The 20,128-nt window shown below is 46.8% G+C and overlaps 2 protein-coding genes across 6 annotated transcripts in view; one reads left to right on the top strand and one right to left on the bottom strand.

Moving 5' to 3' along the window:
* The first annotated feature begins 108 nt into the window (after nucleotides 1–108).
* GET4 (guided entry of tail-anchored proteins factor 4) lies at nucleotides 109–17,618 on the top strand. 5 transcript variants are annotated; one of them, XM_068146719.1, is made up of 9 exons: nucleotides 109–302; nucleotides 4,673–4,751; nucleotides 5,181–5,262; nucleotides 6,447–6,596; nucleotides 8,233–8,326; nucleotides 10,197–10,337; nucleotides 10,423–10,498; nucleotides 10,669–10,729; nucleotides 17,455–17,618. In XM_068146719.1, exons 1-9 carry the CDS (start codon nucleotides 148–150, stop codon nucleotides 17,616–17,618), a joined length of 1,002 nt encoding a protein of 333 aa, XP_068002820.1. In that variant the 5' UTR covers nucleotides 109–147. The 5 variants fall into 5 exon arrangements, with proteins under 5 accessions (XP_068002820.1, XP_068002819.1, XP_068002823.1 ...); XM_068146718.1 differs by having other exon boundaries at nucleotides 8,188–8,326; XM_068146722.1 differs by lacking the exon at nucleotides 17,455–17,618 and adding an exon at nucleotides 13,026–14,580 and having other exon boundaries at nucleotides 10,669–10,741.
* Nucleotides 17,396–20,128, bottom strand: part of ADAP1 (ArfGAP with dual PH domains 1) — a 75,822-nt gene continuing 73,089 nt past the window's right edge. The window contains exon 11 of the mRNA XM_068146717.1: nucleotides 17,396–18,846. Coding sequence (XP_068002818.1) covers nucleotides 18,818–18,846 — 29 coding nt within the window. The 3' untranslated portion in view covers nucleotides 17,396–18,817. The remainder of the gene's footprint in view (nucleotides 18,847–20,128) is intronic.

Raw genomic sequence — 20,128 nt, 5'->3', positions numbered from 1 at the left:
CCTCGGCGCAGTTGTGGCCCCCTGAGCCTCGCAGGCCACCGTCGGAGTGGGCGGAAGCCGGGCAGCGAGGCGGGGCCGCTCCGGCGCTGCGTGCGTCTGCGCCCGCCCACCCCCGCCCTCTCCTCCCCCCTCCCCTCCTCCGCGTCGATGGCGGCGGCGATTATGGCGGCGGAGCAGGAAGCCGCGAAAGGCGGCGGCAGGAACCGCGGCGGCGTGCAGCGAGTGGAGGGCAAGCTGCGCGCCAGCGTCGAGAAGGGCGACTATTACGAGGCGCACCAGATGTACCGGACGCTTTTCTTCAGGTAGGGCCCAGCCTGCCGCCCTGCCCCTCCCCCGCCCGGCCTTCCAGAGCCTTCCCACGCATTCTACCCTTCTGCCGCCCGCCGCGCCCACACCCGTTCGCTATTGGCCGCCACGTCTGTCCATCTTAATCTCTTGCTTTCTCATTGGGCTGTGGGGGGGCGGGGTAGGGCGGGTACGTGTGGTGATGGGTAGGGTGAGCGGCGCCGGCCCAAGCAGGGCCCCGGCCCAGCCTTGGGGGCAACGGTTGGTCCTCGAGTCCTTATGGTTAGGCTAGGCCAGGTCTTCGCCATCTCTTCAGGCTCGTCCGCCGCCGTAGGGGCGTGGCGGCTGTGTGAAGGGGCTTTGAGGTGGCGCGAGCAGCTGCTGCTCGCCGGGGTTTGAAGGTGAACTCCGACCGCGAAGCGGTCGGGCCCGGCGGCCTGACCCGATCCGGCAGGCCCGGCTGAGGGAGGTGGCGGTGGTCTCCGCAGCCGGGCACAGCAGGTCTCCCTGCCGCCGCCTCCTGAGAGCACACCGTCCCGCGTACGTGCAGGGGTGCGTTGCGTCATACTTCCCAGAGGTCACGGACTGTGCTCAATCTCCCTCCCCGTTCCCAAACCTCCCGTGGTGGCCACACGTCCCTAGGAGACCGAGTAAGGCCCTCTCCTGCCAGGCGGGATGAGCTCGCTGTGCCTCCTGGGCATCCCCTGGGAGCTCTTTGGGCTCTCGTGTCCCTGGCTCCAGGTTTGCTGGCTTGTTGAAAAGGTCAGCTTCACTACGAAGTGGGTTGTTTCAAGGTTTTGGCTTGATTGTTGCACAGCCAAGAGGCAGGGCTACTGTGGTGCCCGGTAGGCACTCGGGTTGCAAGGATCACCTGCATGAAGGTATTTTACTAGAAGCTATTTCAGTTGGTGTAATGTTTGGGTACATGACAGTGACTAAGTAGAACAGGCCTGGACACTTCTTCAGAAGTATTACTACTTCCTGTTCTGTCATAAAAAGCATTTTTATTGCAGATCTCTTTTAGCTGTTCTCTGCCTCTGCAGTGAATTGTGGTTGTCACCCTTTCATCAAAATGTGGAATGCACACCCTCCCTCTCAGGGGTACAAAATAAAGAATTTCCTTCTCTGGGCTTCCTCAGTTGGTCCCAGATGTGTTTACTTGTGTTTCTTCTAGGGGATGGTGGGTGGGAAAACTGCCTTCTGACCCTTGTTAGGTGTCTTGTGGCAGCTGCTCAATGGAGCTCCTCTGAGATGGGATGGGAACAGGCCTGTGGGTATTCTCAGACAAATAGCCAGATATGTGGGGGAGAAGGTCTTCATGCAGAGACTGCTTCTGCTGCCAATACAGATTAGATCTCCTGCACTACCAAGCACCATTAAATTAAAGCAGTTATCTTCTGCACTGTCCTGATGGGATCAGCAAGGGCTAGGCCTTAAGACTGTATTTCAGAATAAATTTCAGACAAAGCATGCCCTATTTTATAGTAAGGATTATGTGTAGTGATGGCTGCAGTGGCAGAAGATGACTTGGCTCAGCAGGTCACTTCTCATCCAGTCTTCTGAATGCATTAACTCACATACTTTGCTTAAGCCTCCCTGAATTAATTTGGAATTAAAGATCCTGCCTATTCCATTTTAAATGCAAGAGAAGGAGGGTGCTCAATTAAATGAAAAGGTGACATTTGCATAGCTGAGAAGAGGGTTTTCTTCAAGGCAGAAGGAAGAAGGCAGAAAGTTGTAAGGAGACTGTGAAAACTGTTTGGAAAGTCATCAAAGCAAAAAGAGAGTCCTGGGTAGCCCTGTCTGTCCTCACACATGTTAATGTCAACAGTTTTCTGGAGACACTCTGTGTTTAGGAAGAGACTGGATGGGGTGCTTGGTGCCATGGTTTAGTTGATAGTGTTGGGTGATAGGTTGGACTCCATGATCTCAAAGGTCTTTTCCAACCTGGTTAATTCCATTCCATTCCATTCCAATGTGGAATTGTTACTGGGATAGCCACTGCTTACTTGTTTGCAACAACACTGGCCTGTAAGATATTTGTTCTGTCATGAGTTGTGTGTTGAACTTGAAATCCTGACTCAGAAGTCATAAACTGAGATATAATTGAGGGTGGAGGAGGGGAAGAGGTGAAGGAGGAAAGATTACTGTAAGTCAGTCTCCCGCAGACTGCTTATCCCTCCCTGTGATCCTCAGCAGGTGGAAAACTGCTGTTCCTTTCTGACCCTGAGCAGTGAGTCCTGTGATACTCTGACCAGGAGTACCTGGGCCAGTATGGTTATTGCACAGGCTGGCTGAGTGGAATTTTTCTCTGTTAATGATTTTGAGGTTGAGCCAAACTTCCAAGTTTCCCATCCCTGCTGTAGCTGCGTTGGTGTCTCTTTTCCTGACACTTGTAGGTACTTTTTCTGGTAGCAATGACCTGTTCCAGGCCTTCCATTATGAAAGTATTTTCTCTCTTGTTCTAAGTGCCATTTACATCAGTGTTAGGAGGATTTATTTTTATTTAAAAGTCTTTTTAAAGAAAATATTATTATTTTTAAACTAAGCCAAACATAACCACAGATCTCTTAAATGTGCTTGCTAGGCTTCAGCAGTTTTCAGTGTCTTAAACCAGTGTCTGCTGTAATAATTCCCAGATTAGGAGCTCCTAAATAACACTGGAAATCTAGTGGAAGTGCAGTTCATGAGAGTGGGTCTACAGAGTGTCAAATGCCTACAAGCAAGCCTGGATGTGAGGCCAGCTGTAAAAAATGTGGTAGCTGCCATTGACTATCCCAGGGAGCATTTACTGTGCTGAATACAAATCCAAATCCCCCCAAACACCACGATTGTGCCATCCAGTATTACAGTTCTGCTCTTTTGGATGAAAGACCTGGGTGGTTTTTTGGGTGATGAGCAGGGTGGGAGGACTGTCTCCTCCCTTGCTTGTTGTCTGATCTGATTTTACCAGTAGGAGCTGTCCCTGGAGCTGCCATGTGTGACAGGAGTCTCAGGAGCAGCACAAGAGCAGAGTTTGCTTGGTTTACTGTGAGGGTGGTGAAACGCTGGAACCCAGCTGCACAGAGAAGCTGTGCGTGCTCCATCCCTGAAAGCGTTCAGAGCCAGGCTGGACAGGGCTTTGAGCAGCCTGGTCTAGAGGAGGGTGTCCCTGCCCATGGCAGGGGGCATTCAAACTAGATCATCTTTAAGGTCCATTCCTAACCATTCCATGATTCTGAGATTTTTCCATCTGGTTACTGTCACCCTCTCCGTGCTCACACTGTCCTGCCACTCCCCTGACTGCTTCACTTCACTACCAGAACCACTGAGCTCTTTCTGTTACCCCCTGGGGACACTCCCACATTGGATCTACTGTACAGGAGTGCCTTAGGGGTGCTGCTTTGTAGATACCAAAGCAGTGTGGTAGAACTAACATCTTATTTTTCAGATATGAGTAACTAGGAAAGTACTTGGAAAACAGACTTGCTGGGAAGCAGTTAAGAGAAATGGAAGTTGGAAAGCGTATCTGCTGCCACATCTTAACTGCTTTTCTAGGAAGTTCTGAGTTTATAACTAGAGATGAGACTCTCCAAGATCTTCAGTTAGTGGTAGTTATGATGTGCAGGAGTCTGCAATCACAGCAGCAAGGCAAGAGGCTCCTGCTCTGAAGGTTACCACTGGGAACAAGTTCTTTTGTCCTTCACTCCTTGCTGCAGAAGTGGAAGCTGCAGCAGCTGTGTTTTGAAGTTTTCTATTTGAGAGACCAAACTTGTTTCTGCTGTGAATTGCTGAGTCTGTGAAGCATTACACAGTAAATCTTGCTGGCTCATCTTGCCTGCCTAGAGCTCATGAAAGACAGGCTGCTTTGGTTCAGCAGGGAGCTAGTGTGTGGCTGCTGTTCCCTGGCAGAGAGAGTAGCGGTCAGAGAAACTTAAACCAGTGGAAGGGAGACATTTGTAAGGAGAGGGCTGGAGTGACTTGGGTGGTGCTGGGGGTGTGAGCTGTCCAGGAAGGATTCTGGGATTCTGGAAACTCACTCTGATGGCTTTGGTTTTGTAAAGGATCTAATGGGACAGTCTGGGCAGTGTCATTCAGTGCATTGGCATCCTCTGCTCAGGTGATCTCTTGGGATCATTTCCTTTTCTTTGCTCCAGCCCCAATTGCATTTGAAGCTCTCACTTTTCATTCTTAATGCTCTTTGCTTGTACTCTGTCAAGTCTGGAGCAGAAAAGAAATTCTAACTGGCAGTTAGTTACTTTGTTATTGACATTAACCTGATGTAAAAATAAACCCCTTAATGCCTTCATTTGAGATTTTAGTGGTCTTTAATCCTTTAAATGTAAGGAACTTTAACTATCCACAACTATTCAGTGGTAATTTATCAAGGCTCTGATACTGTTTTCAGGTATATGTCACAAGGAAAACATGCAGAAGCAAGAGAACTGATGTATTCAGGGGCTCTGCTGTTCTTCAGTCATAACCAGGTAAGTCAACTGGTTTTGTGTGTGTGGTTTGAGGGCAGGGAGGGTTGTTATTGCAAGATATCAAGGGGTGAAATGTGAATTTCTCAGTGGTAAGTGTTCAGAGTAATTGCTTTGTAATCTTTTGTTTTATCTCTTTGTTGAGCCTTTCTCCTCAAAGAAGGATTATGCCAAAGTGGAACATAAAGCAGAAGTGTTTGTGACTGTCCAGACAGTAATCATGGCCATGCTTGTTTTGCTTTGCTGGAGGCTTCTCTTTTGAGGCCAGCAAATTACTATAATTTTTTTTCATAAGGGAAGGTTGAGACTTGATACTGTGCCTTACCTGCAGATGTTGGTAAAAGTATTAAATCTGCCTCTGAGGAAATTCTGATTGATGTTTCTTTTATGTACTGATCTGTTCATCACTGCCAATATGTGTCTGTTTTGTAGCAAAACAGTGCTGCTGATCTGTCAATGCTGGTTTTGGAGTCCTTGGAGAAATCAGATGCAAAAGTAGCAGATGACCTTTTAGGTGAGGTGACCTTTGTGGTCAGTTTGATGGTCTTTAGATGTGCTTTCACTTCACAGTGACTGTTCTTAATGCTCTTGAAACCTGGAATTTTCTTGTATGCCCTTCCACATGGCTACAGGTTACCTTCATCACAGAAATGAACTGGGGGAAAACTTCCATTACAGAATAATGGATTCCTGATAACTTTGTAGGCCTAAAGCAAACTTGGCTGTCTTATGGCACCATCCTTTTCTCAGTGAAGCAGTAATGCATTGGTGCACAGTCATTGATGTCCCCAGGGCTTCAATGTGTGGTGGTTTGCCACCCTAGCAGTGCAGTAGTGTGCATATTCCTTGTGAGCTTTGGTAAGCAGGCAATTCAGGGAGACCTTAAGAGCTGCCTGGCCAGACTACTGCTGTGTCAGGGGTTGTCCTGTCCTCTCCTCCCTGCACATAGGACCTCTTACTTAATGCACTCCCCACTGTGGCACAGAAAATTTAGCAATGACCTTGGTCTTCATAGAAACAAATATAAGCAAGAGCTTTTCTGCACCCCAGTCATTGGCACTAACTCTAACCATCAGCATTATCACTGATAGAAGCAGCTGCTGTCTGCTGTTAACTTCAGCAAGTGTCATCACTGGGAAGAGCTTGAGCTGAGAAGTAAAAAGACTGAAGAGATTTAGAGATTTAGTTCTGTTCTAGCTCAAGCCAGGACATGCTGCAGCATGGGCAAACCACTCCTCCTAATAACCTATGGATGGAGACAGACAGAAGCTGTTCTTAGATCACCTCTGACATTTTGTATCTATGGCTTCTGGTAGTGCTTTTCCCAAACCTCCCTCCCAGTTTCCCTCTGAGTGGCAAGCAGTCCCATAACATGAAGTCTTTCCTCCTTGGAACTGCATGGTGCTCTGGGGTGTCCTCTCCCAAACAGTGAGATGGGGAAGCCATGTCTAGCTGACTGCAGCTTTTGGCTACAGGGGAATCATATCAGTATTGCTGGCTGGTAGATACAATATTGACTTGAGGTATAAGAAGGGACTGAAGTTCTAAGTCACTCTTTTTTAAGGTGTCTTTACAGAGACCATTAAGGGAGTTTAAAGACACAGTAGCTCTGTAACTTCTGTGTTGTACCTGCACTAGAAGCAGCAGCTCAGCCTATTTCTGTTAATGCTAAATATTTGTGAATCTTCTTGCTTCTAGAAAACTTGGCTAAATTGTTTAGTTTAATGGATCCAAATTCTCCTGAAAGAGTGGCTTTTGTATCCAGAGCACTAAAATGGTCCAGCGGGGGATCAGGAAAACTTGGGCACCCAAAACTACACCAGTTACTAGCAATTACCCTGTGGAAAGGTAAGGAAAGTCAGCTGGCTTTTCTGTGTTATGCTGGAAAATGTTGAAAGTGTGATACAGTAAGAGAAGTACTTTGGAAATAATCTGAGGTGGAAATGATTGAGTTCTGCTGTAACCTGATTTTGTCCAATAGCTGTCATTTCAAGTGCAGAACCCAAACCGGAGCTGCCGTACAGCTCCCTGTAAAAGGAAGGCTGACTCCATCAAACTACCTCAATGTCTAAAGGACCATTAGGAGGAGAACTGCTGGGAGCAAGGCTGTTCTGTTGTGGGGTTTCAGTTTTCAAATCCTGGCTAAACGAGACAAAGACTGGAATACATCAGCTAGCATCCAAAACTGCCTTTGGATCTGTACTTCTAGAGACCATAACCAGCAGGCTTATTGCAGAATGAACGCTGTCGCCTTTGATTTATGTAGGGCTTTACCACTTGTGATGGGATGTAAGGTAAACCAAAGATCCATTAGCAATTATTTTAATTGTGGATGACAGCCAGTTTTTAGAGTCTTGTGTTCAAAAGATAAAAGAGGTGAGTGGGAACAGCTGAATAAATGCCCTCTCTTCTGAGGTCTCTCCCGAATTAATAACTGCAAGGCGATTGTTTGTTTTAAATTTTTCAGTGGCTGCCAAGTGATGATAGTGGTTTCACATAACAGCCCTGACCCCATGGTCAGCATTCCAGCTCATTGCCTTTCTGCATGCCATACTGTTCTCTTGGGACTTAGGTTAGCTTGCTGGCTGCTGCCAGCCAGAAAGGGAGGATTTTCCTCAGAGCATTTGAGTTGGAAGCTGAGACATGATTAGGATAAGAAACAGTTGCGACCTGAAAGTAAAAATCCCAATTTTGTAGCTGTCTGGTCACGCTTCTTTTGAAGAGCAGAATGCATGCATTTTCTTGGTATTTGAGTTTCATCAGAAAAGGCTCAGAATTTTAAAATGAAGCTTTTTACATTCCAAAAATTAGCAGCTCCCCAGTTTTGATTTCTTGGTGGTGCAGCGACTTTGCGTGACGCTGTGCTTCAAGTTAAGTTCTGACAAATCACTGCCAGTTTTTACCCTTTTTCCCCTGAACAATTGCTGTTCTATTCAGCATATGGAAGCACTTTTAATTCTGATAGCAAGAGGGGGCTGAGCTAAAAATAGGAAATGCCTTCTTTCTGTGCACTTGGAAAGAAAGATGCTGAAGGTGCTGTTTGACTTCTTGGTGCACAAGGTCTAACGTGGAACGTCTTGATTCTTCTGAGCACTGTTGGGAGCACATGAAGTGTCAACACACAGCCAGATAAAAAGACATGACTGCAGCTCAGGCTGTTCATGCCAGCAGCAGCTGTGCTTGGTGGCATTGAACAAACTGTATTTAATAGCAATAGTTCAGATACACTGAGGGTAACATTTATTGTCTCCCTGTATGAATTGTCTGTCATTTATAAAGTAAAAAGCCGACTCTCTTTTTGCTGGTTGTCTGGTTCATATTCCGTGTGTATAGCTCTTGTTCTTTTACCAGCTGTCATGTGCAAGCCTAACAAATTTCTGTTTACATCCAGATATGATGAACTGCTTTCTTAAAAGCCATTTTCTTTTTCCTTTTGTAGAGCAAAACTATAGTGAATCTCGGTATCACTTCTTGCACTCCACAGATGGCGAAGGATGTGCAAATATGCTGGTAGAATACTCCTCGTCCAGGGGATACCGCAGTGAGGTGGACATGTTTGTAGCACAGGCAGTACTACAGTAGGTGTTCAACTGTTAATATTAACTGTTTTGCTGGGGTGACACCGTGGTTGAGGCCAAAGTGATTGAAATCATGGTAACTGTAGGTTAATCATACATCCTTAGCAAAAGAAACTGAGAAACTGGCCAGAGCTTCTGAAACTCACTTTGTGAGTTCACGACAAAAGAAAAGCATCTCAAAACTGGTCTGTTCTATTGTTCAAATTGGGGAGAGAAAGGAAAAGGAAAATGTGTTAAGGTCAAAACCTGCAGTGTTAGTTGCCTGAAGGATTCATGTAACCTGTTTGACCCTGGAAGCACAACTCTTAGCTTTGTTACCACCACTGCATGTCTAGTTAGGGCTTACCTTGATGTTCTTACCAAGTCTGCACCTAAGTAGGCTCTATAATTACCTTTAGTGCAGTACTTAGTTTCATTGTCCTAAGACAGAATTTGTCTTGGGTCACCCTGGGCTGTGAGCAGCAGGTTCTTGGTTTGACAGAGTTGCTGGTGGCCTTCATTTACTTCAGACATTTATTCTGCAGGAGGTGGGAATGCAAGCTATTACGTGCCTTTGCAGGGGCCGTTTACAATTAAGGCTGACAAAGCCAATTTTACTGTGTTTAATCAGCTGATGGCTTTCTTCAGTCAGGGAAAGCAGCTCATGGAGGAGTCTGAGGAGGAGGTGGAGACAGGACTGTGCAGCAGGGACTTGGGGAGGGGGTAGGTGTTGGGGGAGAGGGAGGAGGTGAGAGCGAGTCTGTCTCTTCTGGCAGCAGTGAGCTGTCATGTCAGATTTGTCCTGCTTTCCATAGCGGGTTGGTATAGACTGCAGTGATTTTGAGCATTAGAAAATCCTTTATGGAAATTCACTCTGTGAGGGGCTTGAATAATTCTATGGGGCTTTGTTCTGGATGGGGGGAAATTCTGGGGAGAAGTTGTCAGTAAGAGGTTGCTTTTCCAGTCTTTCTACAGCATCCTTTACTGGCCTGCGTCTCAAACACTGAAATAAATCCTCTTACACAGCAGTTCAACGAAAATAATTGCAGCTCCTCGCTTTGCAGTAAGGCAAAAGAGCTCAATGCCCTTGCACATGTAAGGGTACAGAATTGGAGGCCAGCTTGTGACCAAAAATGAGACAGCTCGTGGCAGCCTTCCCAGTGCTTGCTGACAGCGTTTGTCCCAGATAAAATCTCTCGTTAGGCCTATGGGACTTGCAGAGATTGCCGGTTAAATTAACTGGACCTGAACAAAGATTTGATCCATGTGGGAAATTGATCTGTTAACTGGTGACAGATGGCTTGGGAGCTCCAAGTGTAGCTTTATCACCAGACTTTTAGACACGTGTGTCAAACTTATTAGTGGTCCTGATGCCGTGTTATTTTGAGGCAGCACTAAGAGAGTGATAGAGTCGTTGGGCACCGGCAGATACCTGCCGAAAGGAGATGTGTTTGGGAGTGGGAGTGGTTTTTACCTCAGTGTAATAAGCTCTGGGCCAATAAATGTGATGTCATGTTTAATCTGAATTACATTATGGCCAGTTTTGGTTTCAATGATGCCCACTTTTAGTTAACCTTCCTGTGTGCAATCTGTTTGGATCCTGGTTAAACTCATTCTGTTGCTATTTAATATCAGTTCTCCCTCCCAATCTGCTTATTCCACAATGTATTTCAGTAGTGATTTTCCTTGTTCTCAGTTGCTTCCCAAACTGTTGCCAAAGATGTACACCTCTACCAGTCAGAGCTGTTGCCATCAGTTTAATCCTGAGATGATTTCTATGCACAAATGCAATGTTTTTGAGCATTTGCCTTCTTCCCTTTCCCTTTCTGCATGTGAAACGACTTCTCTGCCTTTTTATTTTTAACTTGTTCTGTTGTGTTTTGTTTTGCAGATTTCTCTGCTTAAAAAATAAGACCAGTGCATCAGTGGTTTTTACAACATACACACAGAAACATCCTTCAATAGAAAAGGGGCCTCCCTTCGTCCAGCCGCTGCTAAACTTCATCTGGTTTCTGTTGTTGGCAGTTGATGGGTACAGTCTGATTTTTTCCTCATCTCTTCCTTGCTTTCCTTTTCTGTGGTTACTGAGATTACATTTCTGCTTGTTTCCTTTCTAGAGGAAAACTAACAGTATTTACAGTATTGTGTGAACAGTATCAACCTTCACTGAAAAGAGATCCCATGTATAATGAGGTGAGTTGCTCACGGCCGTAAACAGGAGGTAACCTACAGAATTGATCTCCTGTTTTGTGATGTGTAGGTAGGAGTTGGCCATCTAGCTTGTGTGGTGTGACTGCTGCCTGTGGTATTTCCACCTTGTGGGTGAGGTAGCTGACATTGTTCTTCATCTTGTGTCGTTTCAGTACCTAGATAGGATAGGACAGCTTTTCTTCGGTGTTCCGCCCAAGCAGACGTCGTCCTACGGTGGGTTACTAGGTAAGGTTTATGCTGCCACTTGTTTAGAGACACCACCAAGCTTTCCAGAGCAGTGGCTTACAGAAAATGCTTTTGCTCTGCTAATGAATTCATCAAGTTTTTCATAGCCTGTGGAAACAGCCCCTGCTGTAGAATTCATGATGAGTTGGATGCATGTGAAATTAACTTGGTGAAGCTAAGCAGGCTTTTCATTTTTGAGGAGGAGGGAAGCATGGAAATGACCTCCAGTTGATTTCTGACATTATGGTATCACTTCCAAGTGTAAAGAAAAATCTTAATTCTCTTAAAACTTAATTTCCCCAGACTTTAGTGGCTGATGGGCCAAGTCTGGGAATTTTTGTAGACATCTAACCAGTCCTTGATATAAAATGAATGTTCCCAAAGTGGGAGTTTTGAAGTAGAACTTCCCTTCTACAAGAAATGAAAGGGAGTAGAGAAATTCAGCCCTCATTTCCTAGCTTTTGATTAAAATTTGAGCAAATTGAACTGATTGCTATTTTTTTTCCCTTGACAACTAACCTCCTCTGTAAGCTGACTTAAAGGTGTGCCTGCAAATACTGATTCACTGATAACCCAAAATTTGATGAAAACCATGAGCATCATAGATCCCAGATGTAAATAACAGCTTTTCAGCAATTCAAGGATCTTTAAAGTGACTACAACAGGGAGAACCCATCAGTGCCATGAACAAGTTCTGTTCTTGGACAGTTTCATGTCTGGAGGTGTGGCCTTCCTCACTTGGGTGGGTTTTTTCTTTCCTCTCATGCTGCAACTACAGTAGATAATGTGACTTACAGAATCATAGAATGACCCAAGTTGGAAGGAACCTCTAAAGGTCATCTAGTCCAAGCCCCCTGCAGTGAGCAGAGACATCCTCAACTAGATCAGGTTGCTTTGAGCCCAATTGAGCCTCACTTGGTATATCTCCAGGGATGGGGCCTCAACCGCCATTCTGTGCAACCTGTTCCAGTGCTCAGCCACCCTTGTTGTAAAGAACTCATTCCTAACATCCAATCTAAATCTACTTTTCTCTAATTTCAAACTCTTGCCCCTCATCCTATCACTGCAGGCCTTTGGAAACAGTCCCTCTCCAGCAGGCTCCCGTCAGGTACTGGAAGGCTGCTCTTAGGTCTCCCTTGAGCCTTCTCTTCTCTAGGCTGAACAACCCCAGCTCCCTCAGCCTGTTTTCATAGCAGAGGTGTTCCAACCCCCTGATCATTTTCATGGCCCCCCTCTCGACCTGCTGCATCAGGTCCATATCCTTCCTGTGCTGAGGGCACCCGACTGGACTTCACACTGGGCTTTTTCCAGTGTCCTCTTCTACAGAAGGAACAGTATCAAAACACAACTACCCTAATCAATAAATTCTTAATGTAAATTAGTGTGGGGATACTGCTCTCCTGCTGAGACTCTTCTATACTAAAAAAAAAGGGTTTTTTTTCTCATTATTGAATTTGGCATCTCAAGCAGGGCAGCAGGGGACTAGTTAGAAGCGTTTGAGGCGAGAACCTGAAAGTGGCAATTTCGCCTGTCCTGTCGTTTCATAGTTTCATTCAGGGTTGGAAGGGACCACAAGGATCATCTAGTTCCAACCCCCCTGCCATGGGCAGGGACACCCCACACTAGATCAGGCTGGCCAGAGCCTCATCCAGCCTGCTCTTAAACACCCCCGGGGACGGGGCCTCGACCACCTCCCTGGACAACCCATTCCAGGGTTTCACCACTCTCATGGTGAAGAACCTCCTCCTCACATCTAGCCTGAATCTCCCCACCTCCAGCTTCATTCCATTCCCCCTAGTCCTATCACTACCTGAGATCCTGAGAAGTCCTTCCCCAGCCTTCCTGTAGGCCCCCTTCAGATACTGGAAGGCCACAATTAGGTCACCTCGGAGCCTTCTCTTCTGCAGACTGAACAGCCCCAACTCCTTCAGTCTGCCCTCATAGGAGAGGTGCTTCAGCCCTCTGATCAGCCTTGTGGCCCTTCTCTGGACACCTTCCAGCACCTCCAGATCCCTCTTGTCATAGGGGCTCCAGAACTGGACACAGTACTCCAGGTGGGGTCTCACCAGGGCTGAGTAGAGGGGGAGGATCACCTCCCTCGACCTGCTAGCCACACTTCTCCTGATGCAGCCCAGGATCTGATTGGCTTTGCGGGCTGCAAGAGCACACTGAGAGCTCATGTTGAGCTTTTTGTCCACCAGCACCCCCAAGTCTCTCTCCTCAGGGCTACTTTCCAGCCAGTCACTGCCCAGCCTGTATTTGTGCCTGTATTGTTTCCTTCTAGGCAATCTTTTAAACAGCCTGATGGGAACTGGAGAAGATGATGAGACAGAAGAGGGCCAGGAAGATAGCAGTCCCATTGAGCTGGACTGAACGACCTCGTCACCGGGTGCTGTGTAGAGCTGACGATTCGCTGACTCCAAAGACACTTTTGGAATTGGAACCTTGCAGTTGTTTCTGGGCGCCTTAAAAAAGGGCTCTCCTCCGGTCTTTTAGAAATGGTTGCTGAAATGTTTATAATGTTTGGTCTATATTATTTATGTAAAAAATTTTAAAAAAGAAGAAGAAGAAAGAAGAAGAAGAAAATCAGAAAGAAACCAACAAAAAGTAGCCAAATGAACCAATGGGAGCAATTGTTAGCAGGTTTGCGATGCAGCGGCTTGGTGACTTTGATTAAAGTGTAGTCTTCTACGGTTTCTGATGCAGTGTTCCCTTTTGCACAGTTAATTCAGTAAAGCCTAGATGTGGGTCTTGTACTTCATGGCCTACCCACTACTGTCTTTTGTTACGAGAACGCTTCCTTGCTGCCCCATCACCTCCAAGGAAGCCCTCGACAGGCAGAGGGTGAGCAATGGGATAATTTGTCTGCGAGGCTGGTGCCAAAAGTCAAGTACTGCAGGCCGAGCCAGGCAGCGTAATCTGAGCTGCACACCCAAGAGACATTGATACCACGAGCTCGCTTCCACTGCCATCAGTTACACGCACGCCTTTCATCCTGCCTTGCACTCTACTCGAGGTCTGGCTCTGGCTGAGTGTGTTTAACAGCTCCTTCCTGAAAAGCACAAGATTGAATTGCTCTCGAGTAAAAGCCAATCAGTGGAGCACAGCTAATTGGCTTCCACGTGGGTCTCTCTTGCCTAGGCATAAAAATTTGGCATCTAAAATACCTCCTCCTCTGGCTTGTGGCTCTACTCCTTGCAGGGACAGGCTCTCTTTCAGTGTAAGCTCACACTTAAGGCTAGGGTGAACAAAATGACTTGGCCACGAGCGTAGCGTACGAGTCGGACCCGCAGCTGTACGGAAAGCAAAGGGATCCCTGCAGACCTCTTTGGTTCTTTAATGATATATTTATTTTTCTCTTGGGGGGGGTGGGTGGGTGTGATTGATTCATTTAACACTTTCTGATAGAAAAAAAAAGAGTTAAAAAAAAAAATCAATAAATAAACCAAACAAAGAAAAAATCAACAAATAATGGAATAACTTCAACCCCCGTGGTAGGCATAGCCATTCTCCATCCTCCTCCTCCTCCTCCTCCTTAATGCAGCACAGCAGATGGCAGTGGGGCAGTGACCAGGTGAAAGGGTGGGGGGGAAACGCTTTATTTTTTCACGTTGAAAGTAAAAAAACAAAACCAAACCAAAAAAAAAGTTTAAAAAATATTAAAAAAAAAATAATGAAAAGCTTAGATTAATAAACAGCAATCCTGCATGGGGGAGGGAGGGAGGGGAGGGAGGGGAGGGAGGGGTTAATACAAATCTATTGACTGTATGACAAAGAAAAGGCATTGAAAGGAAGACTTTGTGTTAATTGTGAAGTCTCAAATAAACACTTTATACCAGGATGGGTGAGAGTGCTGCTTTATTCAGGCTGCTGGGCAGAGGTCTTCCCTTGGTGGGGTTGGTTTTGACTGTAGGGCATCCAGGCCTCAGCGCCACAGCTTTCCTTCTCTCCAGTGAAGGCAGGCTGTTAGCTGGGGACCGCTCTTGAGGGTAGAACGCTCCACCCAGGAGGGTGCTGTAGGCATAATAAATGCTCTGGGATGCCAGCAGTGGGTAAAAGCTATGGCAGGATATGTGTGTGTGTGTGTGTGTGTGTATACAACAGACATTGAATTATAAACACATCTAAACAGCCTCTTGAGTTCTGGAGCCCCCTATTACAGGAAGGATCAGGGCACGCTGGCATGTGTCCAGAGAAGGGCCACCAGGATGAGCAGAGGGCTGGAGCTCCTCTCCTAATGAGGACAGAAGGAGTTAGGGCTATTCAGTCTGGAGAAGACTCTGAGGAGACCTTACTGTGGCCTTCCAGTATCTGAAGGGGGCTACAAGAAAGCTGGGGAGGGACTTTTTAGGGTGTCAGGTAATGCTAAGACTAGGGGGAATGGGGAAAAAAAATGTGTAGATTCAGATTGGATGTTAGGAAGAAGTTCTTCCCCATGAGGGTGGTGAGACACTGGAACAGGTTGTCCAGGGAGGTGGTGGAAGCCTCATCCCTGGAGGTTTTGAAGGCCAGACTGGATGTGGCTCTGAGCAAGCTGATCTAGTGTGAGGTGTCCCTGCCCGTGCAGGGGGATTGGAACTAGATGATCCTTGAGGTCCCTTCCAACCCTAACAATTCCATGATTCTATAGTCTAGCTTAAATAATTGTGAGGGCATACAATTTTTAATCCTATTAATTACACACACAAACCCCAAGCTTTAGAGCTAGCTCTAGAAGTAACTGGCCTAGCCTGTCCTCTCCCAGACCTGGCTTTTCAAGTGAGTGACACTGTGGATGTAAAACACATGACTACATTTACTGTGAGTGCAATAGCTACAGTTATGCATATGCATGTGGCTATATGCACTACAGTTCTTTTGAATTCAAAGTCCTATATAGCTCTGCAAAAAGCATGCACATGTCTATGTATACATAGTGGTAATTCTGCAATCACAGAAGTGCATCTACTGCTGTGTGTGAGAACTATATTTAGCCTATATATTTGTAAATTAAATGCCTGCCTAAGGATAGCTACAGCTATGTGCTAGATTCAGATCATAGAATAGAATCATAGCATCAGTAAGGTTGGAAAAGGCCTCAGAGATCATCAAGTCCAATCTATTAACCAATATCTAACACCTCCTGCCACCTAAACCATGGCTCCAAGTCGCACATCCAATCCTTTTTGGAACACCTCCAGGGATGGGGACTCCACCACCTCCCTGGGCAGCACATTCCAATGGCAAATGACTCTTTCTGGGAAGAACTTTCTCCTCACCTCTGGCTGCTGGATGATCTGCTGTAGCTCCTGTGCAGTTTGGAGTTGCCTGTGAGTATTCAAACAGCTTTCAGTAAAATGATTTCTCTGTTCCTAAGAAATCACAGAATTTTATCAAGGCTGGAATAGGCTTCTGAGATCATCAAGCCCCTGACTAGACACCACCACACTGACTAGATCCTCTCGCTGTCACATCCAGTCTTTCCTTAAACACCTCCAAGGATGATGACTCTACCACCTCCCTGGGCAGTCCACTCCAGTTTTGTCTCTGTGTGTGCATACTTAGATATCAAATGACTATTTTATATAAAATAGATACAATAGAAACCATCACCTAGACATAATTAATATACAGTGATACACATAAAGGTGTGTGTGCATGTGTGCAGCTCCTCCCTCTGCTCTTGCACTGAGCAGCTCTGGGTGGGTGCAGAGGGTTTCAGGAGCATCCTGCACCCCCAGTGCTCTGCAACCACCCTCATCTTACCCTGGAGAAGAAGAGGCTCAGAGGAGACCTTACTGCTGTCTACAACTACCTGAAGGGAGGTTGTAGACAAGGGAGGGGTTGGTCTCTTCTCCCAGGCAACCAGCACCAGAACAAGAGGACACAGTCTCAAGCTGTGCCAGGGGAGGTTTAGGCTGGATGTTAGGAAGCAATTCTTCCCAGAAAGAGAGACTGGCCATTGGAATGGGCTACCCAGGGAGGTGGTAGAGTCACCATCACTGGAGGTGTTTAGGAAGAGACTGGATGGGGTGCTCGGTGCCATGGTTTAGTTGATTAGTGTTGGATGATAGGTTGGACTTGATCTCAAAGATCTTTTCCAACCTGGTTAATTCTATTTTATTCTATGCTATGCTATGCTAGGCTATGCTAAGGCTATGCTAGGCTAGGTTATGCTATGCTAGGCTAGGTTATGCTATGCTAGGCTAGGTTATGCTATGCTAGGCTAGGTTATGCTATGCTAGGCTATGCTAGGCTATGCTAAGGCTCTGCTAGGCTAGGTTATGCTATGCTAGGCTATGCTAAGGCTCTGCTAGGCTAGGTTATGCTATGCTAGGCTATGCTAAGGCTCTGCTAGGCTAGGTTATGCTATGCTAGGCTATGCTAAGGCTCTGCTAGGCTAGGTTATGCTATGCTAGGCTATGCTAAGGCTCTGCTAGGCTAAGTTATGCTATGCTAGGCTATGCTAAGGCTCTGCTAGGCTAGGTTATGCTATGCTAGGCTATGCTAAGGCTCTGCTAGGCTAGGTTATGCTATGCTAGGCTATGCTAAGGCTCTGCTAGGCTAGGTTATGCTAAGCTCGGCTATGCTATTCACCAACTTTCATTTCAATGTGCTGTATTTTTAACACCCTCCCCCTCTTCCCTCCCCCTGCCCCAGCACCACGCAGCCACAGCTCTGACATAATAATTTATTGGTTCAAATGACATTTAGTACCACACTTGTCTTACCAGTGACAGAAGGAATGCGTACAGCCGATGAGATGCTCTCATTTACACACACCAACGTAAGAAGAAACACTGCGGACAGGTCCACGGCTGGGGCTGGTACTTCAGTGGGCACTGGAAATTTCTTGTCTTTTTGTTTTTTTTGTGGTTTTGGGTTTGGTTTTTTTTGAGGGTTAAAAAACAAAATGTAACAATAAAAAGGTAATATAAATCATGGTGTGCAGGTCCCAGCCTACCTGCCCCGACCGCAGGAATTACAGTGCTCAACACAGCGCTGAAACATCACTTCAAGCAGCTTTTGTTTTGTTTTTTTTTGGCAGGGAATAAAAAAAAATACCAAAATCAACCAAAAAAAAAAAAAGAAAAAAAAAAACCAAAAGGAGAATTATTAAAAGGGGGTGGGGGGAAGGGGAAATGTGCAACCACCAGTCTGGAGAAGCAACGTGCTGTTAGCCGGAGGGATGCGCCTTCCAGGGGTGGGCTGGGACAGGCTTTTGTGGTTCCTGTCGGCAAAACAGCACCTAATGCTCAAGCCCCCACCTCCCAAACCCACAGCAGGCTCCCAAAATGGGGTGAACATCCCTGAACCATGAAATGGGAATGACCCAGGGAGCACAGTGGGCACCAACCCCAAAAGCTTTCCTTCCCCGCCATCATCTCATGGCTCAGTGCGGGGCTGGGGGGGCAGCTGCTCTGTCCCCCCTAAGCACACAGCCTCCTCCTCCCCCCTGCCCCTCCTAAAGCTGGTGATGAGGCCAATGATTAACTCCTGGCTGGCCCTAGCTGGGTACAGCTTCACCTCAGCTCCCCAGGGGAGGAAAGTCACCCTGATGCCATCGGGAGGCTCTGGCATTCCGCACATCACCATTTTGGGTGTTTCCAGGTTGAGGCTTCACGTCCCATGAGGACATCACCACTCAGGGACCCACAGCCCCCACAGGAAGGGCTGGCAGAGAGCTGGGGCTGCAGAGGTGGTCAGCTTAGGCCCTCAGAGACCAAAGCCCCATCTGCCCCAGTTATGTGTCCCCAAGAGTCTTTGCCATCCCACCAAAGGCAGGTGGGACAGCCCTTTCAGGGGGTGTAGGGTGATGGAGTCTCAGGACCAGCTGTCCCAGCAATGCATCCCACAGAGCAGCCACAGAGCTGAATTTTGGGTTGGATCAGCATCTTCTCCAACATTTTGCTGTCACCCTTCTTGGTTTCCAACATGATCAAGTGAATGATGAGGGGAAAGGGAAGTATTATTATTATTATTATTATTATTACTGTTATTATTATTATTATTATTCATTATTTTTAACATTTCAAATAAAACCACGTTGTGTTGTAAACAGAAGCTCGCTCCTCAGGTCTGCCCAGCCAGTCCCAGCTAAGGTTTATGTTTGAAATGGGCTTCCACTGGAAGATAAAAACAGAGAAAATCAAGTTAAAAGTAGAACAAGCTGTGGCAGGCAGCGACAGCCCAGCACAAGCCCATCCTGTGAATGGTCCTTGTCTTGCCCATGCTCCTTGGCTCCAATTATCCTTATAACTGGGTGGCCAATCATCCTTACAGCATCATGTCAGTGGTGACACAAAGGGAAGGATACAGAATCACAGAACTGCCTAGATTGGAACTGACCTCAGATCGAGTCACAGTATCACAGTATCACTTAGGTTGGAAAGGACCTCGAGGATCATCGAGTCCAACCTATCAACACAGACCCCATGACTAGACCATGGCACCAAGTGCCACATCCAATCTCCCCTTGAATGCCTCCAGGGTCGATGACTCAACCACCTCCCTGGGCAACCCGTTCCAATGCCGAATGACTCGCTCGGTGAAGAACTTCCTCCTCACCTCGAGTCTGAACCTCCCCTGGCGCAGCTTGAGACTGTGTCCTCTTGTTCTGGTGCTGGTTGCCTGGGAGAAGAGGCCAACCCCTTCCTGGCTACAACCACCCTTCAGGTAGTTGTAGAGGGCAATGAGGTCACCCCTGAGCCTCCTCTTCTCCAGGCTAAACAATCCCAGCTCCCTCAGCCTCTCTTCATAAGGCTTGTGTTCAAGGCCTCTCCCCAGCCTTGTTGCCCTTCTCTGGACATGTTCAAGTGTTTTGATGTCCTTCTTAAACTGAGGGGCCCAGAACTGGACACAGTACTCAAGGTGTGAGTCCAATCATTACCCTAACACTGATGAGTCCTTGACTAAGCCATAGCCCTAAGCACTACTTCCACACAACTCTTAAATACCTCCAGGGATGGGGACTTTACCACCTCCCTGGCCAAGCTGTCCCACTGCCTGAAAACCCTTTCAGTAAAGAAATTCTCCCTAATATCCAATCAAACTTCCCTTGGTTCAGCTTGAGGCCATTTTATCTTGTTCTATCACTTGTTACTCGGTTGCACAGATCAATCCCCACCGCTCTGCAACCTCCTTTTGGGTAGCTGTAGAGTGATCACAGAATTACAGAATACATCCAGTTGGAAGAGACCTCAAAGCCCATCCAGTCCAAGCCCTGACCCAGCACTGAAGGGTCAGCACTAAACCACATCCCTAAGTGCTTGAACACCTCCAGGGATGGTGACTCCACCATTACCCTTGGCAGATCATTCCAATGAAGAAATGTTTCCTAATATCCAGCCTGAACCTCCCCTGGTGCAGCTTGAAACCATTTCCTCTGGTCCTGTCACTTGACACTAA

This window comes from Melanerpes formicivorus, unplaced genomic scaffold (genome assembly GCF_026170545.1).
Source record: "Melanerpes formicivorus ecotype bairdi unplaced genomic scaffold, bMelFor1.0.p_v2 SCAF_14, whole genome shotgun sequence".
Lineage (NCBI taxonomy): Eukaryota > Metazoa > Chordata > Aves > Piciformes > Picidae > Melanerpes > Melanerpes formicivorus.
This window is presented reverse-complemented; position numbering and strand designations above follow the sequence as displayed.

Bases quoted from the DNA above. Each gene is read 5' to 3' on its own strand.
- GET4 (XM_068146718.1), top strand. From the start codon at position 148: ATGGCGGCGGCGATTATGGCGGCGGAGCAGGAAGCCGCGAAAGGCGGC. The intron at 303-4,672 runs GTAGGGCCCAGC...TACTGTTTTCAG, and splicing joins TACCGGACGCTTTTCTTCAG to GTATATGTCACAAGGAAAAC. The intron at 10,730-17,454 runs GTGGGTTACTAG...TTGTCTTACCAG, and splicing joins CAAGCAGACGTCGTCCTACG to TGACAGAAGGAATGCGTACA.